The sequence below is a fragment of the Pseudorca crassidens genome, chromosome 20, assembly GCF_039906515.1.
Source record: "Pseudorca crassidens isolate mPseCra1 chromosome 20, mPseCra1.hap1, whole genome shotgun sequence".
Lineage (NCBI taxonomy): Eukaryota > Metazoa > Chordata > Mammalia > Artiodactyla > Delphinidae > Pseudorca > Pseudorca crassidens.
The window spans coordinates 44546136-44565703 of record NC_090315.1 but is presented as its reverse complement, the minus strand read 5'-3'; the positions used below and the strand labels follow the sequence as shown (position 1 = coordinate 44565703).

The 19568-nt window shown below is 57.1% G+C and overlaps 1 protein-coding gene, 1 non-coding gene and 1 pseudogene across 4 annotated transcripts in view; all 3 read left to right on the top strand.

The window, feature by feature from the left end:
- The window catches only part of LOC137215410 (ras GTPase-activating protein-binding protein 1 pseudogene), a 69804-nt pseudogene that overhangs the window by 15400 nt on the left and 34836 nt on the right, over window positions 1-19568 (top strand).
- Window positions 1-19568, top strand: part of SMPD3 (sphingomyelin phosphodiesterase 3) — an 82410-nt gene that overhangs the window by 59210 nt on the left and 3632 nt on the right. For all 3 annotated transcript variants that reach the window (XM_067718578.1, XM_067718577.1, XM_067718579.1), the window contains 5 exons: window positions 9888-11409; window positions 16388-16463; window positions 16580-16735; window positions 17528-17617; window positions 17875-17938. In XM_067718578.1, coding sequence (XP_067574679.1) covers window positions 10099-11409; window positions 16388-16463; window positions 16580-16735; window positions 17528-17617; window positions 17875-17938 — 1697 coding nt within the window. In that variant the 5' untranslated portion in view covers window positions 9888-10098. The remainder of the gene's footprint in view (window positions 1-9887; window positions 11410-16387; window positions 16464-16579; window positions 16736-17527; window positions 17618-17874; window positions 17939-19568) is intronic.
- Window positions 9521-9593, top strand: TRNAW-CCA (transfer RNA tryptophan (anticodon CCA)). Its single transcript has one exon. It is a non-coding gene; the product is annotated as a tRNA-Trp (tRNA).

Here is a 19568-nt window from a genome sequence, read left to right as displayed (position 1 = left end):
AGAGCTACAGGGAAGGTTGGTGAGATGCTGATGCCTGATTTTATTTACTCATTCGCACTGATTTGCTTTTTAATCTTTGCATAAATTCTCCTCTAGGACTCAGTTTGTTAAATGTTCTTTGCATAGAAAACTTCAGGCTGAATGTGAAATGATTCCTTTCAGAAGAATTTTAGCAAGTCTATTCCGTTTTAGGGAGGTTTGTTGTCTTCATCTGTGTTCTCTGGTGCCTTGAAATGCCTACACACTGCTCTGCCAGCCAATCCATTCCAGGAGGAAAGGCTGTATTTGAAACCCAGCTGAACACTGAGTCTGCATAAATCCTGCCATTTGTGTGGACTTGTATTTAAAGTTCCACTCCCACAGAAAGTATGTTGTCATTTCTTCTTAAGTGAAGTATGTTCCAAGCCTTGTTCGGCTCAGGGACCATTAACATCAGCTCTCATGTCAGTGAAGCAGGGACTTTGCTGGGACAAAAGCCTCAACAGCGGAGCCTGAGAGAAGCGAGATTCCTCCTAGTGTCCGTCCCTGAGGAAGGACTCTCCTGAGTGGCACTGGCCAGCAGGGAACTTGTTGGGGGCTGGCACTCAGCTGGTCACACAGCAGACAACACAGGGCTCACCTGAGGCAGGTGACGTGACCTGCTAGGGAGTTCCAGGATGCCCGGCTTCTGGCCACTTGCAAGGTGAGGCTCAGGCACAAACCTCAGCACCTGGGCAGGCTCAGAGCTCTTGAAGTAGGAGGCCCAGGCCCGTCTAGATGCTCAGCTGTTGGCACGTGACCTCTCCAGTGGTCAACAACTGCCTGCTCCAGTCCTGCCCTGGAGCTGCCCTGTCAATGCCAAGTGGAGCAGACCCTGTGAACAGGGCCATCTCAGACCTGATATTCATTATGCAGGAAGCCCTCACCCCCCAGCACCTCCCCACCCTGGGTTCAGCCGTCGTGAGGGCAAAGGACTGGCAGGCGCCCTATGGGCTTCAGCCCTCAGCAGACTCTAGGCAGACAGATCTGGCTGCAGGCAGGTTCCTGAACCTAATACAAGGGTACATAGGAATGAGAGAAGATGCCGCTCAGGATGGCGCAGGGGTGGATTTAGGTATCAGCCACCATCCAGCCTTCTCCTTAACAGTCCCCATTTCAGTCACCAACAGATGATTCTGGAATGGCAGACCATAGAGGGTAGGGTGGCCAGATCTTTGAACTCAGCCCCACCCCATTATGGAGCCCACACTCCCAGGCAACTGGCCCACATCCCTGCTACACAAGGTCCTGAACCCAGAGGTCTTGCAACTCTAAACACTAGGTTGGTTGGGGCACCCCAGCACATATAACTTCAACTTGGCTTAAGATTTGCTTTCCGGTCACGCAGGAATTGCCTTTATCTGGGCTTTCTGAGTTCTGACATGGAAATGCCGAGGCTGACTGATTGAAGGAGCGCCACAGAGCTGCTTGCAGCCTGTTCCTATTCTCAGAAACCACATGACGCATTAATAGCTCCCATGGAAAATTTCGTTTTGAAAATTTTATGGCCCCACTGCCTGCATCTGGCTTCTGCAGAGGCCTGTGACTTGGGCTTGCACAAGCAGCCCACAATAGACAGTCCTGTCTGGAGATGGAGGCCCGGCATCCCCTGCACCATCCCCGCCCCTCATTTGGGATAGCAGGGCACGCTTTTTGTCAAGCAACCAAGCACACGAGGAGGAAACTTCAAAGGCTCCAGCTGTATCTTGAGGGCCTTTGCAACAAAGAAATTAACAGTAGTAGTAGTAGTAATAAAGTAATATTACAGTCGTCCTTCAGTATCCACAGGGGATTGGTTCCAGGACCTCCCCCAGATACCAAAATCCAGAGACGCTCAAGTCCCTTCGAGTCAGCCCTCCGTATCTGTGGGATCCGCATCCATGGATACAGAGGAGTGAGGAACCGTGGATTCAGAGGGCTGACTGTATTAGAGATGTGTCAGGCACCATGCTAAGTGCTGCCCATCCATCCTCGCTAACTACCCTGAGATATTGTTACTATGTGTGCTTAACAGATGAGAAAACTACAGCTCAGACAGTCAGTTAAGCACCTTGTCCAATATCAGAAGCAGGACCTGAACCTGCACTTCTCACACCAGAGTTTGTGCTTATAATATCTGCACTGCTGTCTCCTAAGGGATGCTCATGGGGCACAAACCACAGGCACCAGGTCTCACCAGGCCTTCGAGGACTCGGGAGGGAGACCCCCTTTTCCCAGTAGGCAAGCCAGGGGGTACCAAGGGAGGTTTGCACAGGAAGGGAACTGATAAGAATTAAGTTTTGGAAAAATCAAGTAGCAGGTATATATTAGTCAGGATCCTTTTGGGGGCAAGTGACAGAAACCCAGCTCAAAGTGTCTAGAGCAAAGAAAAAGGTACTTTGCCAACTCGTTAGTTAGAAACTCTGGGGCTTGCCTTGGCCTCAGGCACAGGGAAACTGGAGCTCAAAGATGTCACCAGGACTTGACCTCTCTCCTTCCAGACCTAAGGTCTGTTTTCCTCTGAACTGGATTCACTCTCCAGGAGGGCTCCAGAAGCTTTAGGCTCTTAGTGCTTCCATCTCAGAGAAAATGCAGGCCTCTTTCTCGAGGGATCCAGGAAGGGCTAGGGTCGTGTGACCATTCAGTGGGGTCAAGAGGCTGCTGGGATGCCGACTGGCCTGGTGTAGCTCATGGCCCTCCCCTTGCATTGGTGTGGGGCAGCAATGTAGGTCTGCCACATCCATAGCGCTGGAGCAGGCTAGGATTCGGGCCTGTGTTGGTGTTTGAGACTCCACTGGGAGCTCCCAGGCTGGTGTGGGGCCTTATGTGCAAAGCGGCAAGTACCAGATTAGAGGGACAGTTGGGGATATGCAAGGGAGGGAGAGATGGGAGGGGTAGGGAGGCTGGGGAGGGCTTCAAGGAAGGGGAGGCAGGTGCTTTGGACATGGAAGAGTGAATAGACATTTACCTGGTACAGCTGTGTTGGTGGGAGTCGTTGCTACAGCACGTGTTCACACCAGACCCTGTACCCCGGTTCTGCTTCTGGGATGTGGCTTTCAGGGATTAGCCTGGATTTGTCTCACCTGCGTCGCATGGGAAAGCATCCTCTTCCGTCGTTCTTTCTGTCCTCCCAGCTACGAGTTGACTCCAAGTTTCAGCAGCTCAGAGTTCATGTTGCCATGCCAACCCCTCCCCAGCCGGCATCCAGGCAGAAATGGGCCGGCCCTGATCTCAGTGCTGCCGGGGATGCGAGCACATTCTGGTCATTGGATTGGAACACTCCTCTCCGCCTTTCCTGCGGAAACCTGGGGCTTGGCTCAGCTCCTGCTAGACGTGAGCCTTTGGAAACAAAGACGATGAGAGGAGGTCCCTCTGCTCCAGGACTCCCAGCCCTGCTGCCGGGATGAGAGGGCTCAGCAGGCATGAGGACCAGATGCAAGTGGTGTGAGGGAGGGCCAGGGCCCATCCTAGCCCAACATGGGGCAACACCTGATCCAGATTCCCAGAAGTTCCCAAAGTAAGGCTTAGAGATCCCAAAAGATGGTGTGGGCTTCCTCAGAGGGGCCAGGGCTTGCCTTCGCCAGTAGAACTGGTCTGGCTTACTCACTTTCATGCTGCAGGAGAAATTTAAATTCAAAGTCAGCACCCCTAGGACCCTTTGGGCCTCTGTGCAGCTCATCTTGGGGATCAGCACACATGCCAGGTCCAATTCCCAGGGAGATGGAAGTGGGATGGCGTCTCAGTGCCAGTGTTATTTGGCATCCAGTAGCAGAGATCCTGTCCATTGCAGCTCGCCCACAAGGGTTGTTGGGGACCCATCTCTCTACCCTGCCATCTTCACTCAAACAGGACCAGGCCTGGCCAGGCCCTGTTCCTGAGGATGCCCTCCCCAGGGGAGGGCAGATTAGCCAGCCCCAGAGCTCTGAGGACAGTGACTTTGATCAGTCCGAGTCCCCATTTCTCATGCTGTGGTGGCCGCAGGTCACAGGTTAGCAAACAGGGGTCTCCGTGTTGACGGGTCACCACAGATCATCAGTAACCTGCAGAAGCAACTGCGGTATGAGCTGCTTGCTCTCAATGGCCCAGGCATTGCCTGTCTGGGAGTGGCTGGGCCTGTGACCTCCCAGGTGCTGTCCAGGACCTGACCAGCCGCCTCGTCCTCTCCCATCTGCAAACTGTGGAGCTCTCTGCTCCTCTGTCCATCCTGGCTCCACAGCCCGGTCTCCTTGTCGCAATCAGACCCAGTCCAGTCCTCGCCGCAGGGAGAGGAACAAGTTAGTGAAGGCCAGCGGCTCCGACCTAAGGTGTGGAGGCATCTCTGAGAATCTGAGGGCTCTGCAGGTCAGTCCGGGGCCTAGAAATACAGCAGGCAGGCTCAGGCTGCCCCAGAACAGCACACAGAACCAGCTGGTCCTGTCTGCAAACTCCACTGAGTTTACAGGTCGGGGAGAACAAACAGGGCACACAGGGCCAGCCTCAGGGGAGGGGTGGTCAGGGAGGCCCTGCAAGGAGAGGGGGAGGTAGGGAAGGAAACAGGGCCAGCCATGTTAGTGGCCTGGCCCCCTTTAATCCTCATGATAGTCCTGGGAGGCAGGTATTGTTACTCCCATGATGAGACAGAGGTTCAGTGAGCCTGACTCCAGTGCCAGGGTTTCATTCAGGTCAGCCTGACCTTTGAGCCCATGCTGAGCATTGAGCAATGCAGCCGGGGGTGAGGGAGTGAGGCTGTGGTCTCTGCTTCTAGAACAGAGTGTTTGAGTCCTGGGAGCCCTCTCTTGGGCACTCTGTAGACCCCCACTCCTGAGTCCAGGACCTGAGGGTGTCTGGGACTCCAGGCCAGTTCTGGAAATGATGGTATTGGGGCAGAGGTCATCCCAAGCAACCCTAGAAGCCACACACCAGGATTCACAATAGGGATAAGCCCGAGGGTGATGGTCGGCTTTAAAATAGGAACCTGAGAGAGCAATCCTGCCTGCAGGGGTGACTGGCAACCGCTCAGCACACAGGGCCTTTGAGAGACCTGTCAGCCCCACCAGAAATGCCCATGGTGGACTTTGCTTGGGAAAGGTGCCAACCCCAGGACACGGAAGCAGAGAACTGCGGCAGGGAGGAGAGGCAGGTGTTCCTCCCTGGGAGACAGAACCCGGGCCAGGCCAGACGAGAGAAAGGGCTGGGACTGGGGGCGCAGGCTGGGTGCCTGTGCACCACATCCTGCCCTGCCAGCCCTCCAAGGACTCTCGGGTTCTCTGAAAAGCTGCCAGCCTCCAATGTTTAACTTTGCTCTCCTCTTTCGTGGAGAAAGTGTAGATCAGACTAATTAATGTATTGTTGTTTGTTTACCCTCCTTTCATTTCACTGAGACAAAATAATTAACCACAGAGCTTTAGAAACCAGCTCCATTGGTGGCAATCCCTTTTGTGTCAACTGTGTCAGCAGCTTCTGTGCGTGGATGCAGGGACTGCACGTGGCAGCAGGGCATGTGGGCAGCACCTGAGGCTCCTTATGTCCAGGGCACCGTGGAAGGAGAGGCGGGTGGAGGGGTTCTGGACAGGGGACCTAGGAGAGTCGTGAAGGGCCAGGATGGCAGGCAGGAAGGACTGAGGTGCTCGGATCTACCACATCTCGGAGAACCGCCGTGATGGCCATCGCTGCCCATCGGCCCTCTGGGCTGCCAGCCCCCTCAAATCCATCGATGCCTGAATGGGGACAAAAAACATTCCTACGACCAGCCCAGGGAAGGCAGAAAAGTCACACCTACCACTGCAGTCAGGGCTGGGGAGGGAACTTGCCGAAAAGGGTTCGGCACTGGGGGCCACAGCAGAAGTGAGGAGGACCCAGGGCAGCTGAAGAGGGACACTCACCACCAACCAATAGCCCTGTCCCAGCAGATCCTAACCCTGATCAGCCAGTGTTGGGGATGAGCCACACACAACCGAAGGTTTAAGGATTTATCTCAGGAAGCCTTTTATGAAGTGAGGCTGCATTTACCTCTGACCCATAACGGAGCTATGGCCACCCCACGGAACACAGGCCAGTTCTGCTTGGAGGGCAGCAAGGCGTGAATAGAACAGACCCTCTCCTTTCCTCCCAAATCCTTTCTCCAGAGCTGTCATCACAGCCAGGGCTCGGCCACGCCTGACTCCTAACACAGTGTGACAGTGCTCCTTGTAGGGCAGACAGCCCCACCCGCTCCACCTTCCCAGCCTCTCAGCCTGGACACAGCAGGGCCCATTCCTTCCTCAGGCCCGCCCTGAGCTCAGCCAGACAGTCCTGATGGAGTTCCGTTTGTGGGATCCAGATGTTAAACCACTCCAGTTCCTGCCAGGATGACAGCACAGCATGGAGAGGGTTTGGGGGTCACAGGCAGCCCTGGGTGGGTCAAAGAAGACCCCTCCTGCCCCCCCATCCCACCCCGCCAGGAGGCGGCATATCAGCTGGGCCCTGAAGAGTTAAGGAGAAGCTGATAGGAAACAAGGCAGGAAAGGAGTCTCAGGCAGAGAGCCCGGCAGGGGCCTGGAGGTCAGACAGCAGTGGGCATCAGAGGTGGTGGAGGAGCCCAGGTGGAGGCTGGGTGGGGAAAGAGGCCAGTGAGGGCAGGAACACAGAGGACCCTAGACAGAGACTGGGAGACTGGACTTCGTCCCCCGAAACAATGAGACCACAAAAGGGAGAAAGAGTCTAATCGGATTGTTTCGGAAGCTCCTCCGGACCGCGGTGCAGACTGTGGGTCTGGGGCCTGTGGCCTGAGACTGAGCACAGGGGAACGGTGCTGGGTGGGGCAGGGGAAGATGGCGTTGGCTGGGCTGGGCTGATGACCTCAGACTACAGAGAAGAGGAAAGGGGAGGGAGACGTGGGAGGGGGTCTGTTCTTTGACACTGGAGCGACATCCAGGGCTCCCCATTCTGGCCTGGACCCCAACCCCGAACACCTTGGTACCAACCGCAGGTGCTCCTGGCAGCTGGGGCAGCTCCAGACACCCCACCCCACAGGGACAGGACCTGCAGGCTCTTCCTGGGGGCCCAGATGGTTCAGGCGGCTGCATCCTCTCTTGCAGCTCTTGCTGCAGCCAGCCTGGAGCCAGCTGGCTCCTGTAGGTGTACACTCGGTATGCCGTGGGAGAGGGGAAGGCAAACCCATCAGGCTACGTGGGAGTGCGAGGGGGCTGTCACCCCAACTCCAGGTTAAACTCAAATGAAACTGCTGGGATTTAAAGAAAGAACAAGTGAGTATGTCAGATGGCAGGTGTGGCCTCCCTGGGTAGCCACCAGCCCCTCCAAGCCTGAGCTGTGAGCCCTGAGCCACAGAGGTGACACAGCTCTGCTGTGGGGTTAGAGGAGATCATGGCACAGAGGGTCAGCACACTTGCAGCAAGTCCTCCAATTTCAGCCACTGTCATTATGAAATTGGTCTTGGGGCCCGAGCCCACCAGTCTGGCCTGAGTTCACAGGGCCCTTGAAAGAGCCAATCACAGGACCAAAGCCATCAGGGTTAGGACATCCCCGACCCGGGGTCTGGCCCTCAGAGGCCAGGATTCGGGCTGGGTATGGGGGAGGTGGTGAAGGCCACTGGCTGAGTCTGAGGCTCCAGGACAGCATGTGGCAGGGAAGATACTGGGGCCGGCTCTCTGGCCTCACCACCAGTGAGCCTTGTTGCTCATACCTGAGTGAGGGGCTCCTGGTCAGATGGCTGTGGTCTGAGTAGACACACCTGCTTCGAAACGTAACCTTCCTGTGTTTGCTTCAAAGTGATTTCCTCTGAAGAAAGTAAAATCTTTGTGAAACACATTCTTCAGAACCAGACACAGCCACCGGCTTAAGTTCATCTTCCGACATTAAGCTCTGTTCCAGGTTGAGCACCACACCCCGACATCAGATGGTGGCTGCAGTAGTGCGACTGGGTGACTGAAACTCCCCCTCCTTACACCGTGAGGCAGATCGATCAAGGTTCACTCACCCATTTCCTGAGATCCCGCTGCTGGTGCAGCCCGGGGAACCCCAGCGCCCTCAGTGCAGCTCCTTCTTCCAAGAAGCCCCCAGTTCTGCAGGGAGGTAGCCTCACCCCATGAGCGTTTATGATCTAGAATTGCAGAGATCAGGCCATGCCCAAGGGGGACGGGAGCCCCCAGAGAAGGAACCTAAGCCACCTGGCAAGGGGGACAAAAGGGCTTGTCTGAGGAGGTGATTTCTAAGCTGAGTCTTAGAAGAAGAAGGGTGAGCTAGACGAGGGGCAGAGAAAATAGCAAGGCGTGGACAGGAAACCACATCCGGAGACTGGGAGGTGAACACAAAGAGGGCTGGGGCTGCAGACATGGGTGGGCCTGGCTGGGGAGACGCAACGCCCAATAAGTGCTGAGCAAGGCCTCAGTGGGGCTGAGGCGTCTGTGATGTGATCAGATTAAACAGAGTCTCTCCAGCCATCGTGTGGAGGATGGCCTGATGGGGAAGAGGCCGGGAAAGTGGGTGACATGTGATGCAGTCCTGGACCAGCACAGGGGCTCCACGGGGGCTTGGGTGGGCAGGAGGGACTGATAGGATGTGAGGACTGAGGGAAGGCAGAGTCCAGATGGCACCCAGGTCCCGGCTGAGGTGACCAGGAAGGCAGGAGGAAGAGAGGGTGTGGGGCCAGGACAGACGGCCCTGTGGACACAGACCCCCAAGGTGCCATGGCAGAAGCAGGGCTGGGCCCGTGAGACATCAACAGGAAATGAGTCCCCCAGCTGATCTGGTCGTAAAAACTCTGCGTTATGTTTATACCAGCTGCACCACAGAATGATCACCCTTGGTCCCTGGAGGCTGGGTAAATAGTCCAGACCCTTGTCTTTATTGATTCTACGTTCAGTACAATGAATGCACCTGCGGCCTCTCCCGGCGGGGGCCCTGGGCCTGCTCTGAGACCCATGGCAGCTCCCGCACAGGCTAGGGTGGGGACCCGGAGTGGACTCATTCTGGCAGCTGTGAGCCTCAGCTGGGCCCTGGGGCTGTGTGGCGGGGGGGCTTAGGGGAGAAGCTTGGGCCAGACCCTCAAAGCTCCAGGGAGCTTCTTCAAAGGTCACAGGGACCATCAGGGTCCCCTGTAACTGGGTAACTCTGATCATTCTAGAACTTCGGAAGGCCCACACAGTGCCTGGGTCCTCGTCAGGCACTTTCTGCTGGGGCTCAGCAGGACTGGGATGGCAGAGACGGTCTGATGCTGCAGGCTGGGGCACAGTGAGAGCCTGGTTGTGGAGGGACTCTCCCCTCCGGGGCCCCGCCAGCCACACTGCCCTCTGCCCCAGGATCCCCTGGCCCCTTTTTGGCACTCAGTGACAGGAGGCTGTGTCTGCGGCTCCTCTCAGGCTTACCCCTCGCCTGTTCTAAACACACCCCTGGCTCCTGACGGGCTTCAGGCTGCTCCAGGCCAGTGTCAGGCCCAGGCATCCTCTAGGACCCGCCATGCCCTACATGCCCACAAACTGTGCTCCTCAAATCCTGGGCCAGTTTCCAAGCAATTAGCTTACAAAGTCAAAATGGTCACCTAGGGAATTCTCTGGTGGTCCAGTGGTTAGGACTCTGAGCTTCCAATGCCAGGGGCCCAGGTTCGATCCCTGGTCAAGGAACTAAGATCCCACAAGCCACACAGTGCAGCCAAAAAAAAAAAAAAAGGTCAGCTAGAGGCAGTCAGGTCACCAGGCAGTTTCCTTGAAGAGAGCCAAACACACAGGCAAATGCAGCATGCCAGGCCCGCTCCTGGTCCCAAACGCCCCACGTGAGCCTGCCAGCTCCGGCCTGGTCCTCAGAACAGTCCTGCTCATGTCAGAGGAGGCAGGAGTCGGGTGAGCAGGGCAACGACCCCAGCATCCGACCTGGCCCCCTAAAGATGAATAAAAGACCCCTCACTTTCTGTCTTGCAGGTTCTCCAGCAGCCTTTGGTGGCCCAGCATGGCCCACTGAGGGGAACCATGACTGGCTGGCCGACATGTGCCGCTGACCATCCACAGTCGTGTCTCACCAGCACGTGACCCTCCTCCGGCCGCCCCCCACTCGCCCGCCCCGCCCAGGAAAGTGCCTGCACCGCCAGGGACATCATGTAGTAGGGCCGGCTGCGGCGCCCACTGAGCTGCAATGGTTTTGTACACGACCCCCTTTCCCAACAGCTGTCTGTCCGCCCTGCACGCCGTGTCCTGGGCCCTCATCTTCCCATGCTACTGGCTGGCGGACCGGCTCCTGGCCTCCTTCATACCCACCACCTACGAGAAGCGCCAGCGGGCAGATGACCCGTGCTACCTCCAGCTGCTCTGCACCGTGCTCTTCACGCCCGTCTACCTGGCCCTCCTGGTCGCCTCGCTGCCCTTTGCGCTCCTTGGGTTCCTCCTCTGGTCCACCCTGCAGTCGGCCCGCCGGCCCTACGTCTACTCCCGGCTGGAGGACAAGGGCCCAGCCAGCGGGGCGGCCCTGCACAGTGAATGGAAGGGTACAGGTCCTGGCAAAAGCTTCTGCTTCGCCACTGCCAACCTCTGCCTCCTCCCGGACTCGCTGGCTAGGCTCAACAACGTTTTCAACACCCAAGCCCGGGCCAAAGAAATCGGCCAGAGAATCCGCAATGGGGCCAGTAGGCCCCAGATCAAAATCTACATCGACTCACCCACCAACACCTCCATCAGCGCGGCCAGCTTCAGCAGCCTGGTGTCACCGCAGGGCAGTGATGGCGTGGCCCGGGCCGTCCCTGGGAGCATTAAGAGGACGGCCTCTGTGGAATACGGTGGGCGTCACCCTAGCGACGAGGCTGCCAATGGCCTGGCCTCCGGGGACCCAGCTGAAGGTGGCAGCCTTGAGGACGCCTGCATCGTGCGCATCAGTGGCGACGAGGGGGGCCGGCCCCCTGAAGCCGTCGACCCCCCTTCTGGGGGCCAGGCCAGGAACGGGGCTGGTGGGGGCCCACGGGGCCAGACGCCCAACCAGAGTCAGCGGGATGGGGACTCGGGGAGCCTGGGCAGCCCCTCGGCCTCCAGGGAGTCACTGGTGAAGGCGCGGGCCGGGGCTGACGGCAGCGGTGGGGAGCCGGGCGCCAACAGCAAGCTCCCGTACAAGTCCTCGGTGGCGAAGAAGGCAGCCGTGCGCAGGAGGCGCCACCCGGACGAGGCCTTTGACCACGAGGTCTCAGCCTTCTTTCCTGCCAACCTGGACTTCCTATGCCTGCAGGAGGTGTTTGACAAGCGGGCGGCCGCCAAGTTGAAAGACCAGCTGCACGGCTACTTCGAGTACATCCTCTATGATGTCGGAGTCTACGGCTGCCATGGCTGCTGCAGCTTCAAGTGTCTCAACAGCGGCCTCTTCTTTGCCAGCCGCTACCCCATCATGGACGTGGCCTATCACTGTTACCCCAACGGGCGGTCCTCCGACAGCCTGGCCTCGAAGGGAGCTCTGTATCTCAAGGTAGGAGGCCTCAGCCAGCAGGGCCCAGAGCCATGGGGGGAGGCAGGCTGCAGCCAGGGTCCTCGCTCTCTTGGAGGGCATGGGGCAGACAAGACCTTTCATGGAGTGGAACTGGGGGGCCCCCAGCTCAGAGACAAGGGAAATAATGCAGGGACAGGAGCCGAGGCTCCAGGCTGGGTGATCTCAGGCAAGTTCCTCAGATCTCTGAGCCACCATTCCCCCATCTGTAAAGCGGGGGCAACGCAGAGCCTACTCATAAGGTGGGGAGCGGCACGGGAGCGGCGAGGCCTGGGAGGTTCCCACGGTGCCGGTGGTGAAGGTGGTAGGCGGTGGAGGCAGGGAGCCCCTTCTCTGAATCATTGCAGACAAATGGCGGTAGGCTTGCAGGCAGGCCTCTCAGGCCCTGGGCGTTACCACACCCGCTGCCTCAGGCCACCAGGCTCACTGGCCAGCATGCCCTCTTCCTCCTGGCTGTCACGCAGCTGCCACACCAGGCCCTCTGCCCACCAGCCCGAGGCTTCACTTCCACAGTCACTAATTAAAGTGAATCATAATTATTTCTGCTAATTTGGATGCAATTGGGAGAGCTTTTAGACCACGGTAATTTGGTCATTACGCATTTATCTTCCTCTGAGCCTGACACGCTCAGCGTGTTGACTTTCTGCTCCCCGTCCAAAAGCTGCTCTTGGTGCTTCCAAAGTTTTCCGAAGCACCGTTTGGCCAGCTGCTACAGAACGGGGCTTTCCGCCCCCAGAGGCAGCAGCTGCTTCAGGTGCGGATCTTCTCTGTATTCCCCTCAAGACTTCTCAGTTCTCCCAGAAGGGGTTCCGTGAACGGAGGGGGCTGGTGCGGCTACTGTGGAGGCCCAGCGTGGTGAGGCGCTCATGCCCAGGCCTCAGCTCTGACTGTGCTCAGCCTGTCCAGGGAAGTGCCACCTGTCAGTCAAGCTCCTGCCAGGAGCGAGGGCCCGGCGGATGGTCCACATGGAGCCTGCGGGAGCCAGGGCCACACCCCAACGCCCAGAACTCCCCTCCCATCGCTCAGGCTCTTGTGTGGCTCAGCCGGCGCAGATCTGTGGTCCCTGGCTCTCCTGAGATGCTGAAATTGAAGGCACTCCTCTTACAGGAGACCAACCTCCCCATTTTGGCATATGATTTGTCAGTGTTCTGTCTCAGCAGCCGGAGTGACCTTCTGGGGAAGGAAGGGACATGTCAGTTTGTGGGTGGGAGGGAACGCACCCTCTCCCTCCCGCCTGCTCTACTACAGACCGCTCAAAGGCCAGGGCCCCTTCAAGCCTTCCCCCAGCCCACATGCCCCCTCCTCCTCTCTTTCCTCAGCCTGGCACCCCAACTATCATGCCCACCAGGGTCACAAGTCTCCTTGGGACAGCCCCTCCGACACGGGCTTCCCTCCCACCTCCTACCTCTCTGGCTGTTCCTTCCAGGCTCCTTGTCGCCTGCCCATCCTTTAAATGCTGAAGAGCCCTCTACCTCCTGGATCTAAAACTAGTCTTCAGATGTGTTTAATTTGGTCCACACCATTAAAAAATTTCTTGTGTTGGCCAACATTTAAAAATCAAGCAATTTCACATGAAATTCAGTTTGCAACTTCTCTCCCCACCTTGGCAGATCTGGCAGCACCATGTCTGCTGCATTCTGTCCAGCTCTCAGCCTGAGCTGGGGGTTGGCAGCCCCCAGAGCAGGTGGCCCCACTTGGCCAGCCCTCTTCATTTCCAAGCTGTTACACCATGGCCAGCCGGCCCCAGGCACCTGCCCGGGGAAGTGGCTCCACAGCCTCCATTTCCGCACTTGCTGAGGACTCTCTTGCCCTGAGCCCAGTCAATCTACCCGGGCTCCCACTTTCACTTTCCAGATACCTCTGGGTCCACCCCATATCTCCAGCTGCAAGATCACTGCCCAGGCCACCATTCCTCTGCATCCACCCAGATGTTTTGGGCTGTCCTCCCATTTCTAACCTGTCCTCCTCATGTCCCAAGTCTGACTCCTTTTACCCTCTTCCTGCTGCCTCAGGGAGAAGTCAGCCTTCACCTGGGCCCCTCCAACATCCCTGGGCTCTGCTCCAGCAGCACCCTGAGGGGCCTCCATGTGCCGATGCCCCTTGTCTTGGCTGCCCCACCTCAGTGGAGCTCTCCTCAGCAGCGTCCAGCACAAGCCAGCTTTCCCTCGGGGGTTCCTCAGCCCTGGCCCCAGATGTCTTGCTGCCCGCCTCTCCCGTCAGACAGAACTCGAGAGCAGAGCTGTTGTGCCCGGCACAGCAGACCCAGCTCATCTCTGTTGGCGAGAGTGTGCCTCTTTCTCTACGTAGAAGAGTGAAATAAGCGAGGTTTCAGGAGCCAGGCCAGCCCCAGAAGGGCCCAGGGGCTGGAAATGTGCTAGCCGGGCTGCTCCCTTCACCCGGGGCTCCCCATCCAGCCCTGCCTTCCCATTTACTCTGCAGAGCTCCTCATCCTCAAGGAAAGTGTGCTTTCCTGCTACCGAGATGCCCGGAGAAAGGAGGGAGGGAATGGACTGGCTTCTGCCTCAGGCGTGACAGAGCCTGATTCTGGGCCCTGCTCTATTGACAGTCTTTGTCCACCAGGACTAAAGGCACAACCTCTCAGAGTGATTGTTTTTTGCAAGAGAAACACGAGCCTCTGAGGCTCCCGAGGACTCAAGCCCCGGGAATCAGTTAGGTCCCAGCACATAATAAAGTGGATCTTGGGGACCTCACAGGACTGATGGAAGGAAGAGGGCGGGGGGCTGACATACCTCGTTCTGCGTGTCTTCCCTCCGGGCAGGTTCTCCTCAGCAGCAGGGCCGAGTGGTGCCTCCCTGCACTTGTCTCCGTCCCCACCCAGGATTCAGCACAGGCAGGTGACATGAAGTGCTGAGCGAGTGAGGGGCTTATGCACTAAAAGCCTCAAATGGGCAGTTGTTGAAAAGCGTGGCTCAGTCACCAGGAGCTCAGAAAGCAGTGTAGAGCAGGGGGAGGAATGGGCATGAGCCAAGAATGTCAGATTTGAGCATCAGATTTGAACCGGCCTCAGCCACCAGAGCCTCATGACCCCGGCCACGGATGGTGTAATTTTAGTATAATCCTCATAGTTGTTGTAAGGCTCTAGTAAAGCCGCATCCGTGAAGGGCTAGGCATGGTGCTCACAGCGTGAATATTATTATAGAGGAGAGAACAGACTCCTGGCCTGAGGATGCAGACAGCACCATCGTGTGGCCTCTGGGGGCACTGTGGTTTTAAAGCTGTGTTGTGTTTTTGCAACAGGGGGAACCAATGGTGTGTAATTTCCAAGGGATTCCAGGGGTGGGGGTACCATTGGGCAAAGGTCTGGGCCTGGAATATGGGCAAGAAGTGAATGGTGAACATATGAGCTTACAAACAGCCCCAAATCCAGGCCCATTATCAAGTAACCAGACATTCATCTGCCTGGGCACTGGAAAAGGAAAGATGTGCATCTATCCAGGCTGGGAAAGGGGATGAAGAGCTGTAGAAAGCTAAGGGTGTTCGATGACGAGAAAGACCTCATGGAGGAGAATAATACCAACCTGACTTCAGCAGCAGAAAGAAGGATGGAAGCCTCCCGAGGCTCTCAGAGCAGAGGGCCCGTGATGAGTCCAGGCCACTGTTAGCTGGAGGATGGGCAGAGCTATGCTCAGCAGAGGCCAGGGGCACCCGCGCTGCTGCTGCATGCACCTCAGCCAAGAACTGGCCTCTACAGTCACCCTCCCTGGAGACTTCCCGAGGTCCAGGGTCTCAACATCATACGAAACCCAGTCTGGAATAGATTAGTGAAATATGGGGAAGACAGCTGAGGCTCAGATGGGAGGAAAGCCCAGAGAGGAAGAGGATGTGGATTCAACCAGAGGCCTCTGGGAAGGGCACCCGAGAATGGTCTGGGGAGCACGCCAGGAGGGACTCTCCTGTCACAGCCTCCAGCAGAGGGCCTGAGAACCCGCAGGCTAGGTTGCCAACCCTCCCCTCCCCGACCACAGCCCGACAAGGGCTCAGGCTTGCACCAGGCTCACCACTGGGGGCCGAGTTGTCTGTGCTGTACAACTGAGTTGCTCGTTTTCATTATGCCAACCCGTGGAAACAGTCTGCCAGGGTAACCTGCAATTGGGCAGGGAGTCAGGGAGGAGCCCTCGGCCCCACTCCACCTGCCAGGTACGCTGTCTCCAGTGAAGGAGGTGAGCAGCAGGCAAGGACCGAGGTTGGGGAGAGTAGAGCGTGAAGAAGCCCCTGTGGAGGAAGGAGGACTGGGCTCAGGATGGAGGCCATGGGGTGCCTGGGGCCAGCCATGACATAGGTGCCATGGAGACACCAGCCACAGCTGTCATCCCAGATCTGGGGACTAACAGGGGACCACAATCAAAAAGCAGTTAAAATGACTGCTCATGAAGCCAGAGAGGCAGAGACTGGGAAGACAGAGCCGAAGGCAAGGTCCAAGGCATCTCACAGTGGATGAGGGTGGTGGGCTTTGTGGCTGCACCACATCCCAGAGGGGAGCCTAATTCAGACTTCACAGGAATGGGCTCCAAGCCATGATCAGGTCCAGGGTGTGACCAAGGGGAGAAGGAAAGAGCCACCAGGCAGGAGTGGACAAAGAACCAAGGGGCTGGCACTTCAGGGTCATCCATGTGGCCCTTCTGGTCACCAGGAGACAGCAGGGGTGTGGGGAGCAATTTCTGCATCTCTCTCCTGTAAAACCGTGCCTGAATTGTCGGTGGCACTCACCATGCCACAGGCTGGTACTTCTTCATGCATCTGCCTCCCACACTGGAGCAGAAGTTCCTAGAAGCAGGACATGTGCTGTTCTTCCCAGGGCCCCAGTCTAGCCAGGAGTCGACAGAGCTGGGCTTCTGAGAGTTTGACCTGGCTGGGGGCAGGAGTCGCCAGTGTCCCCTTGTGCTCAGAGAAGTGATAACTCATAGGCCTCATCACCAACACCTTGCTTCCTCCCCTACAGGTGCAGGTAGGAAATACACCTCACGACCAAAGAATTGTCGGGTACATCTCCTGCACACACCTGCACGCCCTGCCAGGTAGGGTCCAGGGGCCCAAGCTTCAGCGGGTGGGGAATGTCCCCTCAGAGTGTTGGGATTGGCCTGGCTGGGGCCTGGCAGCAGCTTCATCATCTCTCTGTGGTTCTGCCGCACAGAGGACAGTGACATTCGGTGTGAGCAGCTGAACATGCTTCAGGACTGGCTGGCTGATTTCCGAAAATCTACCTCCTCGTCCAGCGCAGCCAACCCCGAGGAGCTGGTGGCGTTTGACGTCGTCTGCGGAGATTTTAACTTTGACAACTGCTCCTCTGGTGAGGCGTGCTCCTCACCATTAGGGTCGGCCACTCGGGGAGGCATGGGTTCCAGTCACAGCTGCAAAGACCGGGGTCAGGCAGCTCAAGTAACTTCCTGCTCCTCCAGAGCATGGGGGTGGGACATTTGGCAAGACTATGATTTCTCTGCCCCCAAGAATTCCTAGAATAAGAGGACTTGATCTCCCTAAATAGCTCAGAGGCCACCTCGCTGGAGAAAAAGAGATACCCCACAGATGAACCTCTGGCAGGGAAGGCTGGGAGCCTCTGAAACCCAGACTAATGGGGTTAGCTAATGATACTCACCAAGTCTGTATTCAGCTCTTACTTTGTACCAGGCACAATTCTTTTTTTTTTTTAAACATTTATTTATTTGGCTGTGCCGGGTCTTAGTTGCGGCACGCGGGATCTTTGTTGCCGCGTGCAGGATCTTTTTTTTAGTTGTGGCACACGGGCGCTTTTAGTTGTGGCATGCAGGATCTAGTTCCCTGATCCGGGATTGAACTTGGGCCCCCTGCATTGGGAGCGTGGAGTCTTAACCACTGGACCACCAGGAAAGTCCCACCAGGCACAATTCTGAGGGCTGTTAAAGGGGGCATTCTCAAGGACACAGAAACCCAGTGACAGATGAACCACAGATCCATCTGTCTGGGGACACAAACCCCACCCAGAGGCAGTTACCTGAGGGACAGGGACCTGGTGACTCTGGTCAGACCGGAACCAGGGGCAGGTGGCCCTCCAGGACAGGCCAGACACCAGGAGCTCCTCAGCACTCCCTCCCTCCCTGCACAGACGACAAGCTGGAGCAGCAGCACTCCCTGTTTACACGTTACAAGGACCCCTGCCGCCTGGGGCCTGGGGAGGAGAAGCCATGGGCAATCGGTGAGCTGGGGCTGGGCACGGGCTCTGGGGGGGAGGGGAGGGGGACTGGGGCAGGGGAGGGGCACTGCCGAGGCCTGATACCCCATGGGCTTCCCGGAGAGACCTGCCCCCAAGACCTCACTGCTGGGGAGAGGGGGGGCACTCAGCTGCCCAGCCCACAGAAGCCCTGGCCTAACCCTACTGCCCCAGGGAGGCAGCCCTCCTTGAGGCTGGCTGGGCCCTGCCCGCAGTGACCACTCTCACCCCCTTGTCCCCAGGTACCCTATTGGACAAGGACGGTCTCTACGACGAGGAAGTGTGCACCCCTGACAATCTGCAAAAGTAAGCACCCAGCACCCATGCTGCTGTGATCAGGCAGGGTAGGCAGATCCAGGCAGCTCTCAGGTCTGGGATGAGCACCAACCCAGAAACAGGTGTGGAGAGATGGGCTCTGCGGGCAGACAAGAGCGCACAGCCCCATGGGAAGACGCCTGTGAGAGCCTCAGGGAGGCAAGCTGGGGGTGGGCGGAGGCTGTGGTGGACCTCATGCCTCAGGGGTATCCTTACCAAGAAGAAGCCTCCGAGTAGGCCTGGGGCCTCGAGGTGGTGTTTCCTACACCAGCACCCAGAGTCCGGGTCCACTCTACCAGAGCTTGGCCTGCCCTGAGCCCCAGCCTGCCTTGGGCACAGGAAAAAGGACCAGAATCTCCGAGGGCGAGGCCAAGCGCTGCAGACACCCCTGCCGAAGAGCCCTGGGGATGGCATCTGCTGCAGGAGCCCGGCAGCTGGTAGCCACCCATTAGGCAAATAAAAACACGAACAGAGATAAGACAAGCCTGTCCTTTTCAAAGTAGAGACCGTTCCATCCCAGCCAAACTGCATTCTTGAACCCGAGACTTCCAAAAAGGGCACAGCTGAGAGGCCAGCAGCAGAGCCAATTTATAATTCACATCCTGAGACTGCACAGAGCCACGGCAATGGCTCCTTGCAGCTAATTTGAGCCAATTAATTATAGACTAAATTTGAAACATCATCCTATGCCGAGAAAATTATCTTTTTATGAGATGATGATTTAAAAATGACTATCAGTAACTCTTAGATCATTGATGCTGGAATTAATTATCAAAGGCAAAGGACAGTAATGGATTATATTTCTGAGATATGACTACGTTCTGCATGTCATTAGTGTTATTTATCTCAAGGCTGATAAAGACCCTGCAGAAATCCATGTTTGCTGGCTGTGCCTGTCCAGGTGCCCTGTCCATTTGTCCAGGCGTTAGCCGGGCAGGCAGGCCTGTGTAGTGTCTCTCAGTGGCTGCACCTCTCACTCCCAACATTGGCCTGCATCTGCCCTCTGAGATGGGGTGTTCCTTGAAGGCTCCTTACCACCGATTTTCAGGCTCTGGAGGAAACCTGGCAGGAAGCAGATGGCAGTCAAGGAGTCAGAAGACCCGGACTCAGGGCGTAACATTCCACCTGAGCGCCCTGCCCTCCCTGTAGATCCTTGACCAACACATATGCATCCCTATCAGTTTCCTTCCACTGAGAAATGGGGCGACAGCTGCATCCTACCTTATTCCTTTCTTCACACACCTGGTCCCCAAAGTGTTCTGGGGCCACAGTCATCATTCTTGTGTTAGGAGGGACAGTGGAGGCTCAGAGGCTTGATGGCAAAACCACTCAGGGACTGACCGACACAGCAGTCCAGTCCTGGGATGGGGTCTGGTTGTCTCCTGGCTCCCCTGGCCCCCTGCTGACCTGAAACAAGAGTCATGGGAGGCCTGGGGACTTCCAGAAGAGGAAGGTCCCTGAGGCTCACTGCAAAGATCAAGTTCCCCAAAACAGGACACTCTTAGCTCAGAGCAGAAACCATCCTGGAGAGGGGCTGGGCAGTTCTGTCCCCAGCTTGGTCACAGGCTCTGGGTGGTGCCAACGTTCTAGTTCAGAAAGGGAAAGAGAGTGCTGCCAGCCC